We start from the raw sequence: 16757 nt of genomic DNA, 5'->3' as shown, positions 1-16757 counted from the left end.
ATTCTTATGCCTAATAGTGATACAGTCAGAAATGAAGCACGGCAACTGACTAGATTTTAAATGTAAGATGACTAATTTCTGTGCAGAATTTGATGTACTAAAGAAGCGGCCGCAAAGATTTTCAAACGGAGGAAAATTTTCGCAAAACTCTCATTCAGAACATGTTCTATCATACGCATTTGGTTCTTGTTGATCATTATCAAAGAAAGCAGCAGTGTAAGTAACAACAAATAGCAGTCTCTTGCCATTGTTTTGCTAATGAGACGATTCCTCTTTTTTTTTTAAGCGGCGGTAGCGCACACAAAAGCAAGCCATGCCGCGAGCGGCGACAGGCCGTAAACACGCACTATCAAAATGCGACAAACAATGCATTACACAGTACAGTAATGCATTTTCAGCTTAGAGTGACGTAAACACCTATAACAAAGAAAACGGCACTTATCAGATCAAAGCAAAATAAGCAATCGATTCAAACCAGACGAAGCACGTGAAAAAGGAAGGGTACCCGTATAAATACGGACGGAGCGCCTGACGCATAGCAATGGCTACCTGGTAAAGCTTAACTGCTAAGCTTACGACTCGAACCAAACTACTGTAGCTGTATCGTCTTTCATTCGACCTAAATTGTGTCTCATATTACAATGGACCAACTTTGTTTCGATTTGGAGGTGCGGCCTAAAACTTTTCTCTCCCCTTGAATTTCGAGTCTCAAATTTCAGGTGCGGCTTAGATTCGGGAAATTTTTTTTTCCTTTATTTCGAGTCTCATTTTTCAGGTGCGGCTTAGATTCGAGTGCGGCTTAGATTCGAGTAAATACGGTAACCACTTTCAAAATTGGGGATCTTGTTCTGGTCAAATCTCATGAAAAATCAAAAATGTTAACTTCAGAAATTAAAAAATTCTTTGATATCTATATTGGGCCTCTTGAAGTCGTAGAAAATCCACACCCTAATGCTTATCGTTTGGTGTACCCTAAGTCAAAGAAATTATTTGGTCTCAGGAATGTTGTCTCTTTGAAACTATATAAACAGAAATCATAATTTCAAAATTTAAATAACCTATTATCATCTATAACAAAAGAAGCCCTGAGGAGCAGTTATAATGGATCTGGGAGATGTGTTATTTTCTACTGGATTTGTCGATACCAAATTGTAACTGTTTTCTTATATTTTTGTCAGAATTTTTTTTATTCTAATTTGCCTTATTTTATGTTAATTTACTTATATTTTTGAGAGTGACAGCATATTGATTACTATTAGTAGATGTGACGAAGAATATCAAAGAGACTGATTACAAGTGGAAACTTGTGTGTTGTGTAAAATGTCTTTGACACTGGAGTCGTCTTTGACTGTAATCAGTCGGCAGTGAACTCTTGGTGTGTGTTGACGGTAGAACAATGTGCAGGTCGCCGTTATAAATAATTTGCTAGTGAACAGAAAAAAATGAATTATGTTACTATTTTTTATATAAACTTTAAGAAGAAAGCACATTCGAAGAAATGGTATTTGAAGCACCAAAAATGAGGCACACACATTGAACCAGGTCATTTCTGCAGCCGACAAAACTGCATTGTGGAATCATACTTCCACTAGACGACTGACGCCAAGACAAATATCATCTTGTAACCGTTTCACAGAAAAGGTACTGTCACGAAATATGCCAAATTTAAGTAAATAAAAATAGTGAGCATATTTCAACACTACCTGCCACTTTCCCGATGGGTGTGAACCCTTCACCACCTTGGCTTCATGTGGCAGCCTGTGTTCATCTTGGACTTCATTTGCTTCTATTTGCTCACTCTTCAGGGAGCCACTGTGATGTTTATGTGGGTCCCTGGTCACATTGGTCTGATGGGAAATGAGGCTGCTGACACTGCTGCCAAGGCTACAATTCTCCTGCATTGACTCAATAGTTCTCCCATTCCTTCCTATTATCTCCATGTTGCCATCTGTCAGCAGGTGGTATCACTTTGGCATCACCACTGGGCTTCGCTTCATGGGAACAAGCTCCACGGGATTAAACCTCTACTGGCTGCTTGACCGACCTCCTCTCAGCCCTCTCGCCTCAAGGAGAGGTTCCGTTTTAGGCACTGTTGTTTTAGTCATCATCATTTGTTAAGTGATGATCCCTCACCACCTCATTGTCATCAACCTTTGACGGTTCACTATTTTCTGACTGAATGCCCTTTTTTTTAACCATTTATGTTCTAATGTGCGTTTGGTATCTGAGTTACGCTATTTTAGTGAACAGCGTGCAGGCTGTCGATCATGTTTTAAGTTTTATCCATCATAGCAATATGATAAAGCACATTTAGTCTTTAGTTCAGGACCTCCATTGTCTCTGTGGTGTATCTTGTGGGGCTTCCTTTCGTTGACTGGGCTTAAAGTGTAGTCACTTTTAACTCCTATTTTCATATTAGTGTTCCAAGTTCCGACATGGGCATGTGTGACCTTAGTTGTTTTGGGCTGTGAAACAAAACAATTTACCACCTTATAAAGACATTAGATGATCAAAACAAGTAGCAAAACAATGTAGACATCTGCATGTTGCAAAATGTGGCAATTGTCTCTATATCATGAAATGTGTGACATCATCTACATGAGCTAAGAACAGTGCTCTAAATTTCAGTTACACAATCAATCTCACAAATCCAAAGGCTTTAATCTCAACTAAATACTTGCGGATTACAATTACAAATTACTTAAATTGGAATGATCACATAGAATAGTTTTGTGAACAGGTAAGTTGCTACTCACCATATACCAGAGATGCTGAGTCGTAGGTAGGCACAAGAAAAGACTGTCACAGATAATAGCTTTTGGCCAGTAAGGCCTTCGTCAGAATTAGATGGCAAAAACACACACACACACACACAAGACTGCTGTCTCAGGCAACTGAGGCCACACTGCGAGCAGCAGTACTGGTACATGATTGGAGTGGCAACTGGGGAGTAAGGGAGGGCAGGGAGGGGTAGGCATGGTGGGCAGTGATGTGCTGTTGGGGAGCGCAGAAGGACGAGGTGGAAAGAGGGCAGGGAACTATGTGCAGTCAGGAGGTTAGACGGAGGGAGCGGAGAGGTGTGTGTGTGTGGGGGGGTTGCAGAAGAGGAGAGAAGTAAAAAGACAGTGTGATGGAGAAATGAGGGCTGCGTAGTGCTAAAATAGGAACAGAGAAGGAGCTGGATAGGAGAGGACTAACGAAAGTTGAGGCCAGGAGGGTTGTGGGAACGTAGCGTATATTGCAGGAAAGGTTCCCACGTGCGCAATTAGAAAAGCTGATGTTGGTGGGAAGGATCCATATGGCACAGGCTGTGAAGCAGTCATTGAAATGAAGGATGTCATGTTTGGCAGTGCGCTCAACAACAGGGTGGTCCACTTGTTTCTTGGCCACAGTTTGTCGGTGGCCATTCATGTGGACAGACAGCTTGTTGATTGTGATGCCCATATAGAATGCGGCATGATGGTTGCAGCTTAGCTTGAATATCACACAACTGGTTTCGCAGGTAGCCCTGCCTTTGATGGGGTAGTTGATGTTAATGACCGGACTAGATGGTGGTGGGAGGATGTATAGGATAGGTCTTGCATCTAATTTTATTACAGGAGTATGAGCCATGAGGTACGGGGTTGGGAGCAGGGGATGTGTAGAGATGGACACGTATATTGTGTAGGTTTGGTGGACGGCAGAATACCACTGTGGAAGGGGTGGGAAGGATAGTGGACAGGACATTCCTCATTTCAGAGCACGACAAGAGGTAGTTGAAAGAGTGGCAGAGAATGTAATTCAGTTGCGCCAGTGCTGGGTGGTACTGAGTTACGAGGGGAATGCTCCACTGTGGCTGGACAGTGGGACTTCGGGAGGTGGTGGGAGACTGAAAAGATAAAGTACAAGAAATTTGTTGCCTGAGACTGCAGTCATTTAATGATCGCATAAATTATGTTGTGGGGAAAGCAAACCATAGACTGTGATTTATTGGCAGAACACTTTGAAAGTGTAACAGGTCTACCAAAGACACTGCTTACACTATGCTTGTCTAGCCTCTTCTCGAGTATTGCTCTGCAGTGTGTGATCCATCGCAGATAGAACTAATGGAGGAAATTTAAAAGTTCAAAGAAGGGTAGCTAGTTTTGTATTATCATAAAATAGGGGAGCAAGTTCCACGGGTATGATTTATGAAGTGGGATGGCAGTCATTAAAACAAGGGCGTTTTTCAATGCAACAGGACCTTCGCATAAAATTTTGATCACCATCTTTCTCCTCGGAGTGTGAAAATATTTTATTGGCTCCCTCCTACATGGGGAGAAATGATCATAATAAAATAAGAGAAAGATTTAAGTGTTCATTTTTCCTGCACATTGTACAAGAGTGGAATGATAAAGAGTAGCTTATAGATGGTTTAATGAATCCTCTGCCAGGCACTTGGTTGTGAATTGCAAAGTAATTGTGTAGATGCTGATGTAGAAGTAGATGAATAAATCCTTGCTGGAGCACTATGTAGGAGCACAGGTGTGTGTGTGTGTGTGTGTGTGCATGCGCACACAGACACGTGCATTTACTTCAGCTTTTCAAAGGATTGGTTCAAAAAGTCAGAAAACTAGCAGGTTTTTCTTCCTTTTGTGTATGTAGGGGAAAAAAGGGGGGGGGGTGCATGACACACCTATTCACCCTGTTTGGTGAGTGGTCTGCTTTATTTCTAAATTATATATATATGGTTGTCAATGTAATAATTGAATGCTACTATTAATTCAGCCCAAACATCCACGGTAGCAGAAAAGTGTTTCTTTGCTGTACTTCCATAAAAATGGCATTTGCACACTGAGATTATTAAGTAAACAGTTCCTTTGACAGGGTAGCACAAGAACACAAATATGGCAACACAATATGAAATAAGCAATAACATTAGCTTCCCACTTCCATGCCTGCTGGCGTCCATTTTAAATAGATGCACCTGTGTTGCTTCCCCGGCTTTCGCTCATGGCACTGTTCAGAAACTCGAGCAAAACCAGGATGAGGGAGAGGCTGGTCAAGTGTTTGCCATTTTAATGTCCATAGGCTGGTCTGAGGTGTGAGGCACAACACGCACTTCCATCGGTTGCCACTGGGGCCAGTCCCAGGAGATGCTGGCAGGGGGCAGCTGCCAGCTGCATCTGGAGGTCCGTCAGACATATTATGATACCGTGTGAGCGTTTAATTTTAAACATGACATTGCCAAACTGTTCTATGACTGTGCCTGGTGCCCCCGCACCTTTTTCCCATTCTGGTACATAGAAATGAGTACCATATCATAAATCGGAGATCGTGCTTTGTGTTCAGTGACTCTGTCCTGTCAGATGATGATCAATGAAAAACCATTGTCATTATTTTACTGTCGAACCAGCTTTGACCTACTGGAAAGTTTATATTAATCTTTCACCGAGTCTTATGGCCTGAAGATTTGAACAGTGCTGCCCTGACATGGGAAACGCCATTTGTTTCACAAAATAATTTAAATACGTGAGAAGAAAGTGTGTTCTATTGTCAGTGACAGTAGATTTCAGCAATCTTCTAATAGAGAAGACCTTTCCCAAGCCGAATAACCTTAGTTGAAGATATCAGTAATATCTGTATTGCAAATGGAAATTTGAAGGAACAGGTAATGATGAGCCAGTAGCTCCCAAGAAACGGTCCTGCAAAATCAGTGTTTAGGTGTGTCCAGGATTCTGCTGTCTTTGCCCAAGGAAAATATTACTGTGGTGGAGCTCACTGTTATTTTTCATGTAAGTGACATTTAACCAACATCATTTCAATGTTTTGCCAATATTCTTCCAGTAGCAATGCATTTGGTATGAACTGTGCCACAGTTGCTCTGATATAGCTTCTGAAGTACCTTAGATTTAAGGATCGCAAGTGTAACCACTGAAATAAACTATGACACCACTAATATTTATGCACAAAATTACATAGATTCCTTTCTAACCTGTAAAATGCATTTTGATTGCGACTGGGTCTTACATGAGCAGCAATCTGTTGGGGCGGCTACTGGGGGTAAGAGAGGAGCCATGGATTGGGAGGGGAAGGGGTTGTGGGTTAGGGGGAAGATGGTAGTGCTGCCTGGGGGAACATGCAGGAACAGGCTAGGGCTATAGTGCTGCTAGATGCAGCATTGGGAGGTTATGCTCAGTGTGGAGGGAGAGGAGTAGAGAAGAGAAAAGGACTTCTAGGTGCATTTGCAGGATAAAAGTCATGTGTGTACTGTAGTGGGAGTAGTGAGGTGGAAGGCAAAGAGTAGTGAAGAATGAGGCTAGGAGAGTAACTTGAATGATGGATATCTTGTAGCAAGAGTGCCCACCTGCGCAATTCAGAAAAGTTGGTGTTTCTCTCTCTCAGCCTTATTGCCTATTTCATAAAAAAAAAAAAAAATACCAGTATAAAAGAATAAAATTCAGATATACTTCTATGTAAATGAATGTCATCCTTTACGCTCGCACGTTGATGCATGCAGTCATTCCCACTTCACGTCTGTACCTCAGAATAACAATTTTACTGACCGAGCAGTGGCAGGAGAACACGCACACGCAAAAAGTATTAACTTTTACAAGCTTTCAGAGCCATCGGCATGACTACCACCCAATTATCAGTGAGGATGAATAGGCAGAGGATGTATACCGGCAACACACAATATCCTGCTGCAGAGCGTGCTCTACAAAATGACAGTCATGACCTTGGTGCCTGCTTCACCACACACACCACCTGGATTCTTCCTCCAGGCACCAGTTTCTCAGAACTCCACAGATAATTAGCACTATAACATATCCTTGGTTCTCGCCACCCACCTGGCCTTAGTACACATTCATTCCTTCCGTCTCAACATTTCTTCACAGTAAATATTCCTTTCTTCACTCCATTTTAGTTTTCTATATCTTTCATTTTCTGACCTGTCTATTTTTCACCATCCTCCTACCACCTCTGTTACATTCAGTGCACTTAGCTTTTTACTCTTATTAACTCGTGCACAGTGTTTTAGAATTAATAATCTCTGTCTTGCATATTACCCTATCTACCACCTTTGAGGTCTCAGGTTCTTAAATGCTGTCCTGTGCAGTCCCCAACAACTCTCCTTATCATCCTGCCCAGTAATTCTCCCCTGACCCATGGTTCTGGGTGACTTTTCTGAACTGTACCCCTTTCCTTAAACCCCTCCAGTCCTTTTCCTTCACCCCTCTTCCTTCCCCTTCAATACTGGCTCCAAAAGCTTGTAAAAGTTAACTTTGTGTGTGTGTGTGTGTGTGTGTTTCCTCCTGCCACTGCTTGGTGAGTAGATTTTTTTATCTTATCTATCCGTTTACATTATATATTGTCAATAATTGATTAATTTAATCTGAATAAAAATTGCATTACCCCTGATGCATATGGCATATTCATAAAATAGAGAAGCACAGGAGTGTCAGTAGTTCGCTCTCAACATTTAACCTAAATGAAAAACATAAAATTTATGGTGTGCATCATTTATGTTTTTATGTGATGGAAACATCTGCATGGAGGACTGCAAAAAGAAAACAAAAAAAAGAGAGAGAGAGGGAGAAAAAATAACATTTAAGGCATTCTCATCCTAAATGGTTAGAAACAAACCAGGGGGACAGTTATGGGAACGAGGGTAATGCCGTCCTATGCTGACCTTGTCATGGGCCACGTGGAAGACGTATTACTCAACTCGACATGTAGCAGTTGCACTCCCTGAGTTGCTACATACTTTTTGTTGACATCTTTGTGATCTGTGGAGAGCTCCATTGTACCTGTATTTGGGCTGCAGACAACAACAACAATAGTGAGAGCTGTGTGACCACAAAACGTGGCTGATCAACCTCCCTTCCGAATCAATGCGACTGAATGTCCAACACATGTATTGGTATCTGGCTACATTTACACTCTTTTTGCAGTGACCCTCAGGCATCAGACAAATCTTGCACTTGTTGGTGAAGAAAAGGCAACAATATTGATTAGGGCTCCATTCCAGGTGTTTCCTTGCACACACACACACACACACACACACACACACACACACACACACACACACTAGGGGACTACAGTCATTCATAATGGAAACTTAGAGGCCAAATTGATTGTCTGAAGATACTCACTTATTGCTTTGTTTGATAGGCTTTCGTAGTTGTCTGCAAAAAACCAGCTTACTGTTCTGTTGCATTCTCCTCATGGTAGGTACGGACCACAATGTGCAGGTAGCGGTTTGTCAGCCCACATCGTATGTCTGTGGGGTAACCAGCGAGAGACAGATTTTCTGTATTGTGTGTTTCATTCTGTATTGTGTGTTTCATTCTGTATTGTGTGTTTCATTGCAGTGGTCTAAGGAAGTGACATCACGTAAGTGTACAGCAATTTAGTAAGCAACTTCACCTGCCATAAACCCTTGCCATAAAGTAAGTGTGTGCACACATTCTGAGCTGAAATGACACAGACTGTATAGTGCACCAGAGCCAAATTGTCCTGTCACATTTGGAGACACTGTGCAGTATGGCTGTACATAGCAATTTCCTGTGTTCAAAAGAGAATTGAGAGAGAGGTTTCATATCAAAATAACACAAACTGTGCAAGTTGCGAAATTGTTTCTGAACTTTTTGTGAGCAGTTCACTGTGCAAAATGGAGCAGCTACTGGTTCACCCCCACAAAACTTCGAGAAGTCCGTCATCAGCTGAATATCAGTATCTCTGTAAAAGCACCAAGTTGTTGAGGACAAGGAGTAAAAGAAAGAAATATGTTTTGTTCTCAATTGTTTCTATTGTATGTAGAAATAACTGAGAATTAATTACGAGTTTGGCACACGACCTGTTTGACTATCATGATTGCATAATGATAAGGCTCTGTACTTACATTTGGGTAGAGCCATCCAGATTTAGGTTGCCTCTAGTTTTACAAAATTTTTAAGGAAAATGTTGGGCTGATTCATGTACAAAGTTCAGATGGTTGTCCAATGCCAGGCTGTTCCCCGTGCCTTGTGTCATCATCAACAACAACATATTAAAATGTAGTCTTCTCTCCCTCAAGTCAATCAACTTTTTCTTCACTCTTTCATTTCGTTCCTAAAGGAGTGTATAGGATGTAGGAGAAATTTTAGATGCTTCACTTACTAGTTTTGTTATTCTACAATGTCCATATATGATTTACAAAGCTAAGTAAACATGAAATGACACTTCAGACTTATTGTTCACTTGCTCCTTTTTCCACAGTGTCTGCAACTTTTGCACCACTTATTTCCGTTTAAGAAGAAACCAAGTATATAAACAAATGTGCGCTGCCACTTGTTAAATATCTCGTAAGATGGAAATGCTGTGTGGCTAGGGCGCCCTGTCGGGTAGACCGTTCACCTGTTGCAAGTCACTCGAGTTGACGCGACTGTGGCGACTTGTGTGTCAATGGGGTGAAATGATGATGATAAGGAAAACACAACAGCCAGTCCCTCAGCGGAGAAAATCTCCAACCCAGCAGGGAATCGAACCCGGGCCATTAAGTATGACATTCCGTCGCGCTGACCACTCGGCTATCAGGGGCGGACAGTATCTCGTAAAAAATATATCACAACTGATTTTTAAACAGAAGTAACCTGAAATTACATACTATCTGTGTACGTTTTGTGCTGCTTCCAGAACGCATCATCAAACTGCATTTCAGTGTGATGAGCGACTAGAATAACTGAGATAAGGGTTTTAGCTCTAATCCTTGTAAGAACATTGTCCAGTCGTGCTTACTGCTTTGTGCAAAGGTCTGCCAACATGAAATCTAAGAAACAGAGGTGAATAGATGCTTAAAGACTTTGTACAGTTAGAACAGAGATGACAGCAGAAGCTCACCTCATTTCGTACAAAATCCGTGTGTCTGTTGCTACTCAAATGAAAAAATATACTTAGTTAACTTTTTGGAGACGAGCCACTGAGAAGAACATCGAGCCTAGGAAACAGACATTTGTTCTGTTATCTAAAGCATTATATGCACATATGTACCTGATGTATCTTCAAGTGTGATACATGCTAAAGAGAAGACCAAACATCAAGATGTATTTTTCATATATACTTCAGTTCTTTGGTAGTGAAAAGTACGAGGTGAGTATTGAGCAATTTCTTCCCCTTGAGCTTTCAAAATGTCTTCACTCATCATACATGAAGTATTTGTGGCAGAATTACAGCAGACTGTGAAACATAATGATTTCAATCACAAAATTACATTGATGCAATCGTATTGGCTCAGCATTCACGTCACATCTGTTATGTTCACTAATTTTTATTTCAAGTAATTCTAGAAATTAACAACAGAAGGCAGCACCAGTCGAGGGACAGGTAGTGAGACATCTGTACATTGTTCTTATATGCATAATCCAGTTTTTTGAGCAATAGATGGCTAATGCATCAAAAAAATAGCGGTTCAACTGATATTCTGGTGCAGTCTTTGTAACACAAAGTTGTGGCACTAGCTTGCTCGGGCTTGATCTACAAAGTGCTAAGTCTAAGTGACTGCTGTAGAATTGCAGAACTGTTCCGTCCTGTGTTTTACTCAGCAAGGCTGCTCTATTTCTCAAAGTTAATTAGTCTTTTTTTGTCCACTGTTATCACTTAATTGATTTGATGAAATACAAGTATATTGGTAGACAAGGTAATTTCACCTGATTGTAATGGATAAATCAAACCATGAAAAGTCCAAGTTGGAATATCACCAATTACATATGGGATAGATTGCTACTCACTGTAAAGATGACACATTGGATTGAAGACACTCAAAATGAAAAACTTTGTGGCAGTCTTTCATTGTACCTGTCTGCTTCTCAATGTGTCATCTTCACGGTGATTAGCGCTCTTCTATTCTTTCCACAATTGTTGTAATGGATATATGTTTCATGTGGGTTAATTTGCACGCTTTTGATAATTGTTCTGATTAGTGCATTAGCATAGTTGTTCTTATTTATGTACACAATATGTTTTCAATATTTTCTGTAACAACAGTATTAATAGTGCAGTAAGCCACAATTCCACTTGTTGCATGTGTTTATTTAATTGCTCATCTTCATTGTTTGCTGAGTGTTTTAGCAGCTGATCCTTATAAAGATAGAAATAAGGGATGCTCTTTTTTTATGTTTTAGATGACGAACAGCCAATCCCTCCACCACTTACACCAGCAACTCTTAAAACAATGCGACCTCCACCCCAGAAACTTCTTTTCTCTGCTACACTTTCCCAGGATCCTGAGAAGTTGCAGCTGCTGGGATTGTTCCAGCCTAAGTTGTTTACATCAGTAGTTTCACAGGAAAAAGGTAAATTTTACATTATCAGCCATCCAAAACTTTTATAGTGACAACAACTTTGTAATGAACCCACACGTAACAAATATTTCCACGAGGCTCAGTAAAAATTCCCTAAGATCAGTATTTCCGAGATTTATATTTACTAAGAGCTGCTTAAGGAAGAATTATCTTTAAATGAACGAATATGAGCCAATTTGCAATTCAGATTCGTTTTTGGTTGTTGCAAATGCTAATGTAAATGACATTCAACTGTACAGAGAAGCGTGCTGCAAACATATTACAATCTCGACCTGTGTGCCCCACATCAAAGGGGCCGACATAGCACAGAGGCTCAATCCGGATTGGCACACAGTCAATGGGTCAGTGGCAAAACAGGTTCTTGTTTTTAATTTGTCGATTAAGGAGCAAGGGATTCGTACGTGCGAAGAGAACTGGAATGTCGGAAAGTGTGCCACGAGAGTATTCAGACGAGCGAGATTGGCTCGTGCCCGGCTCGTCTGATCTGATCCGATACGGGAGAGGGGCTGTGGCCAGGGGTGCGGCACGGCGTCGTCGTTCCAGCCGGTAGCAAGCTGCACAGCCCGTGTTGGCGCTGTCCTTCGATGTCCACCAGGGCAGCTGTCGGCGCTCAGTGCTGTTGCGACACACTACGGAACCTCTGAGGGGTTATTAAAAGCGAGAGACCAGTCAGATTGTGACAAGGTGTGATTTTGCTCCATAGTAACGTGAGGCCAGACGCTGCCCATGTCACACACAATGCTCTGTATTGTTTTCATGTGAGGTGTGGGGTTGTCCATCTTACAGTTCGCATCTGTCGTCTAATGATTTCGGCTCACCTGTACCTGTAGGATCAGCTCTTTGTCTGTGAATGAGTGGTGCGTGTTGCTGTGGAAGAGTGGTTCCAATGCCAGCATTCGTCCTTCTCGGAAAGTATAGACAAATTAGTGCCGTTTCGGAACAGTCACCTCGGCAGAGGGGGGTGATTGTGTGTGGACTCTGTCAGAGCCTCATTGCTGTGCTTCTCGATTGCTGTAGTGTTCATTTCGTGATGAAGTATCTGTAATATCTCAAATGTGTCCCGACATTTTATGTGAATCACACTGCTAAATGACATTATTTCACGTTTGATTCTTTGATCAATATTTTCTAACTACATTCTAATGAACTCGGTAGTAAGAGATGTATCGGCACACAAAACACTCGGATTATTGTCAGTTCGTCGAAGCTAGCACGTGTACGTGTTTGGGATCAAACTTGCGAATTTCTTAGTAGAATGTAGTTTGTAATGAGAAAACCTTCCGGAATGTCCAATCTTTTGGTAAAAAAGTCTAAATACAGGAAGGGAGATTCTGATATAGATGGCAAAATGGTTTTAATATGATATTTTAAATAGCGATTTCTGACAAAATTTGTAAGATGGCATGTGGAGTAGCTCACATGATGTGATCTCACAGATGTTGCCTTGAAATTCAAATGTACAAACTCATCACATCCTTTTTATTGTATCTGCTGTAGACTGGATAATCATCATCAGCCAGTTCATTCACTTAATGATGTGGCCTCTTTGAGTCGGCATGTAACAAAGCACCCCAGTAAGATCTTCCAATTCTTCCGATCCTGAGCTTCCCGTTGCCAATTGAATTCCACTGTCTTCTTTATATCTTTGTCCCATCTGTCTGGTGGTCTTCTTTTAGGTCTCTTTTGGTAATTGGGCTCTAGCCAAGGATTTGTTTAGACCATCTACCATCTTTTGTTCGAGCAACATGACCAGCCCACTGCCATTTCAATGTATTCACTCTTTCCAGTACAATGTAGTTTGTAATGAGAATACGTTCCGGAACGTCCAATCTTTTGGTGAAAAAGTCTAAATACAGGAAGGGAGATTCTAATATAGATGGAAAAATGGTTGTAATACGATATTTTAAGTAGCAATTTCCGACAAAATTTGTTCGTCTTATTTCAACTGCTCTCTTCCTGTCTTTTTTTCGTGTAACCCAACATTTATCTTTCCATTCCTCTTTGGGCTACTGTTAGCTTCCTAACAATGAACTCGTTAAATGTCCATGTTTCGCAGCCGTAAGATATTACCGGCAATGTACATTGGTCAGAAATAGATTTCTTCAGCTCAGCTGACATCTTAGATTTCAAAGTTGAATAGTGCCTCCCATAAGCTTGCCAGCCCAATTTAATTCATTGTAATATTTCTGGTTTTAAATCTCCTCTCATGTTTATTAGTTGACCCAGATAGATATATTCTGTGACACTTTGGAGTTGTGTACTTCCAACTGATATATTTCCCTCAGGTGTCCATTCATTGATCATTATGTTGGTTTTATCAGTGTTCATTTTTAGTTCAACTTCAGAGCACACTAATGCAAGTTCATTAACTAATACTTTTGAAGTTGTTCTATATCATTTGCAAATAGTACAATATCATCTGCAAACCTCAAGTTGTCCAGTCTTTTCTCGAGAACTTGAGTTCCGAAATTCACTTTAGACATGGCTTTTTTTAAGACTGCTGAAAATAGTTTGAGAGATACAGAATCACCTTGCTTTACACCCTTTTCAATGGGAAATTCATTAGTATCTTCGGCAACGCTCACAAAGACTGTGGAGGTTTTGTAAATGTTACGTAGGATTTTGATATAGCCCTGTTCTACTCCTTGTTCTTTTAGAGCCGCAAACATTGCTGGGTGACTGATTGAATCAAAGGCCTTTTCAAAGTCTATAAAAGCAAGGCAAAGGGGTAGATGGTACTCAATATGTTCTACTAATTATTTCCCGTAGTGTGAATATATCGTCAAATGTGCTAAATCCTGATCGGAAACCGGCTTGCTCAGTGGGTTGAGCCTGGTCGAGTGTAGTGCTCGATCTGGTAGTCAAGATCCAGTGAAAACTTTGTACACCTTTATTCCAGTCTCTTGGTAGTGTACCACAGTGCAAACAACCTGAAAATATGTTAGCTAAATGCTCTGTGGATCCCTCATACATCAGACTGGGAGGTCATCACTACCTGGAGCAGTCCATTTTTTCATGTTGTCTATTGCATGTTTGACTTCTGATGGGAGTATTTCTGGAATATGGGAAACAGAAGCATCCAATTTGTCTATGATCAAGGTATCAACATTGATTTTACTGTATAGGTTAGTATAGAAATTTCCAATATATTCCAGTATTTTTCCTTGTCTATAATTCAGCCTTGATCTCTGTCTAATGCTATTAGCTGATTCCTTCCAATCATAAGCATTCGCTTGGCTTTCTTTATACTAGATTTATTCTCAAGACTGGCTTTCAGCATGTCTTCTTCATACTTCTTGATGTCGTCTTTCGTGCTCTTTCTCAAAGCTTTGCACAGCTCTGCATATTCTGTCTTATCTTTGTGTGTATCAACTTCATTCTTCTTCTTCTTCTCTTGTCCATCAAACGTGTTGTTTTATTTGTCAGTTTCTTGGGTTGGTTTTGAGATTTACATGAGCCACCTACTTCTTCAGCTGTTGTGATTAGCACCTTTGATACTTCTTCTGCTTCACAATTTTTTAAAAAATTTCTCTGAATTATTTCTTGCAATTCCTCTCTCCATTCTTCATGATTTTTGACATTTAAAATTTTACTTTTTCGTTTAATTAGTTTTAATCTTCCATATTTTGTATTAAATTCAAATCTTGCTCTTACCAGTCAATTATCACTGCTTGTCTTGAACCTGTTTAACACATTGACATCTTTAATGTTTTTGAGGCCTATTGATGAGAATGAAGTCTCTCTCGTTTTTTACTTCAAAGTTAGGACTCCTCCAAGTCCATTTGCGACTTGGGTGCTTCTTGAAAAACGTATTCGTAATAGGTGTTTTCATGCATTTTCCAAACTGTTCTAATCTCTCACCCCCTACCACTTCTTTTGTCTGTTCCATATTTGCTATTAACTGAATCACTTTCTTTGTATGTTCCAACTTTGACATTAAAGTCTCCAGTTATGAATTTACAAAAACAATCTCTGCCTTTCTCATAGGTTCCCTTCAGACATTCGTAGAAAGATTCTCTCTCTTCATCTGAGTGAGTAGACGTAGGTGTATATGCTTGAACTATTTGGATCTTATAGCTGTCTGATATTTTTGCGACCAAGCATGCAATTCTGCTTGAAATTCCTTCTAAAACTGTTATTTTGTCGACAATGGTTCTGTTTACTAAAACTCCAACTCCATTTAATTTTCCATTTGGTTCTCCACAGTAATATAAGAGATTACCTGAATTCAACCAAAGGCAGTTTTTGCCCTTACTGCACACTTCACTTAAACCAATGATGCCAGTTAATTTTCTCTAGTTCCTCTTCTGTTTCCGTCACTCTGTCATCTCCCACTAGCGTATGACAATTGTACGTACTTATTTGAAGGCAATGCTTCTCTTGTTTTATAGACTTAGGATTTTGTGACACTAAAGCAGCTCCCACCCAGAGATCTGAACGTGGGGCTACTTTAACTTCGGAACATTTTACCTTACTGTCACACATCACAACCCAAAGGTGAGAAGCATAACCACCATGCTTGCTTCAGAACGGATATAACTTTCCAAGCCGTCCCTAACATGGGGTACAGATGCCTTTGTCAGGCCGCTCCTCTGGAGAACAGACGCTGCCTGTGCATGAGAAGTATAGATTGGAAAATGAAAGACACCTAGCCCTCAAAACCTAATAGTGTCAAGGTTGGAAAAGAACAAGAGTTGGCTGAGGATGGCCAGATAGGAAAGATAAAAGTGAGGAGCCTAGCATAAGTAAGTGGAAGCAATGCCAGGACTCAGCTCGGGGCCCTGGGGGATTTATTGTGTTATGGTGACATAAATATAGTGCTTGCTTTTAGTGAACAGCTGCATCTGTTGGAAAACTTCATTGTAATGCAAAGAAGCAAGAAGTTTTCTCCTCTTTCTATTCTTTTACTGCAGACACTATGAAGTAAAATCCCTCTTCCAGTATCTACAGGGCAAGTATTTGATCATCACCATCATCATCATCATCATCATCTAGAACAGTTTTCAGCCCCAGTCTGCGTCCGTTTGGAAAATGACCCTTGCCATCAAGTCTGTTCTCCCATCATCTTTCTGTGTTCACTCTGGTCCAGTCCTCACCTCATTTTTCAACACTCTCCTCCACACATTTCAGGCATCTATCCCTCGGTCTTCCTCTTGATCTTTTCCTTCACACTTCCAGTTCTTGTGTCTTCTTGCTGATCCCATTGTTTTCTATTCTCTTTAAGTGCCCATACCATCTTAACCATGATGTTTCTATCCTGCTCTGCAAGGGACCCTCTTTCACTGTTTTTTCTTTACACTTTCATTCCTCATCCTACCTTTCCTCGTTACTCGTATCCCACTTCTGAGGAACTTGTTTCCACATGCCTCTCATCTGCTTACATCTCTTTCCTTCGTGACCCATGTTTCAAGTGCATAGGTGAGTACTGGAATATACAGTACCACTGTGCTTTTTTGT

The 16757-nt window shown here is 40.7% G+C and overlaps 1 protein-coding gene across 2 annotated transcripts in view; it reads left to right on the top strand.

The window, feature by feature from the left end:
- LOC126259891 (probable ATP-dependent RNA helicase Dbp73D) overlaps positions 1-16757 on the top strand; it is a 164980-nt gene that overhangs the window by 89766 nt on the left and 58457 nt on the right. Inside the window, exon 7 of one of the 2 annotated variants that reach the window (XM_049956967.1) lies at positions 11121-11291. The exons of the other annotated variant lie outside the window; for it this stretch is intronic. Coding sequence (XP_049812924.1) covers positions 11121-11291 — 171 coding nt within the window. The remainder of the gene's footprint in view (positions 1-11120; positions 11292-16757) is intronic. 2 annotated transcript variants of the gene reach the window in all.

The sequence above is a fragment of the Schistocerca nitens genome, chromosome 5, assembly GCF_023898315.1.
Source record: "Schistocerca nitens isolate TAMUIC-IGC-003100 chromosome 5, iqSchNite1.1, whole genome shotgun sequence".
NCBI lineage: Eukaryota > Metazoa > Arthropoda > Insecta > Orthoptera > Acrididae > Schistocerca > Schistocerca nitens.
This window is presented reverse-complemented; position numbering and strand designations above follow the sequence as displayed.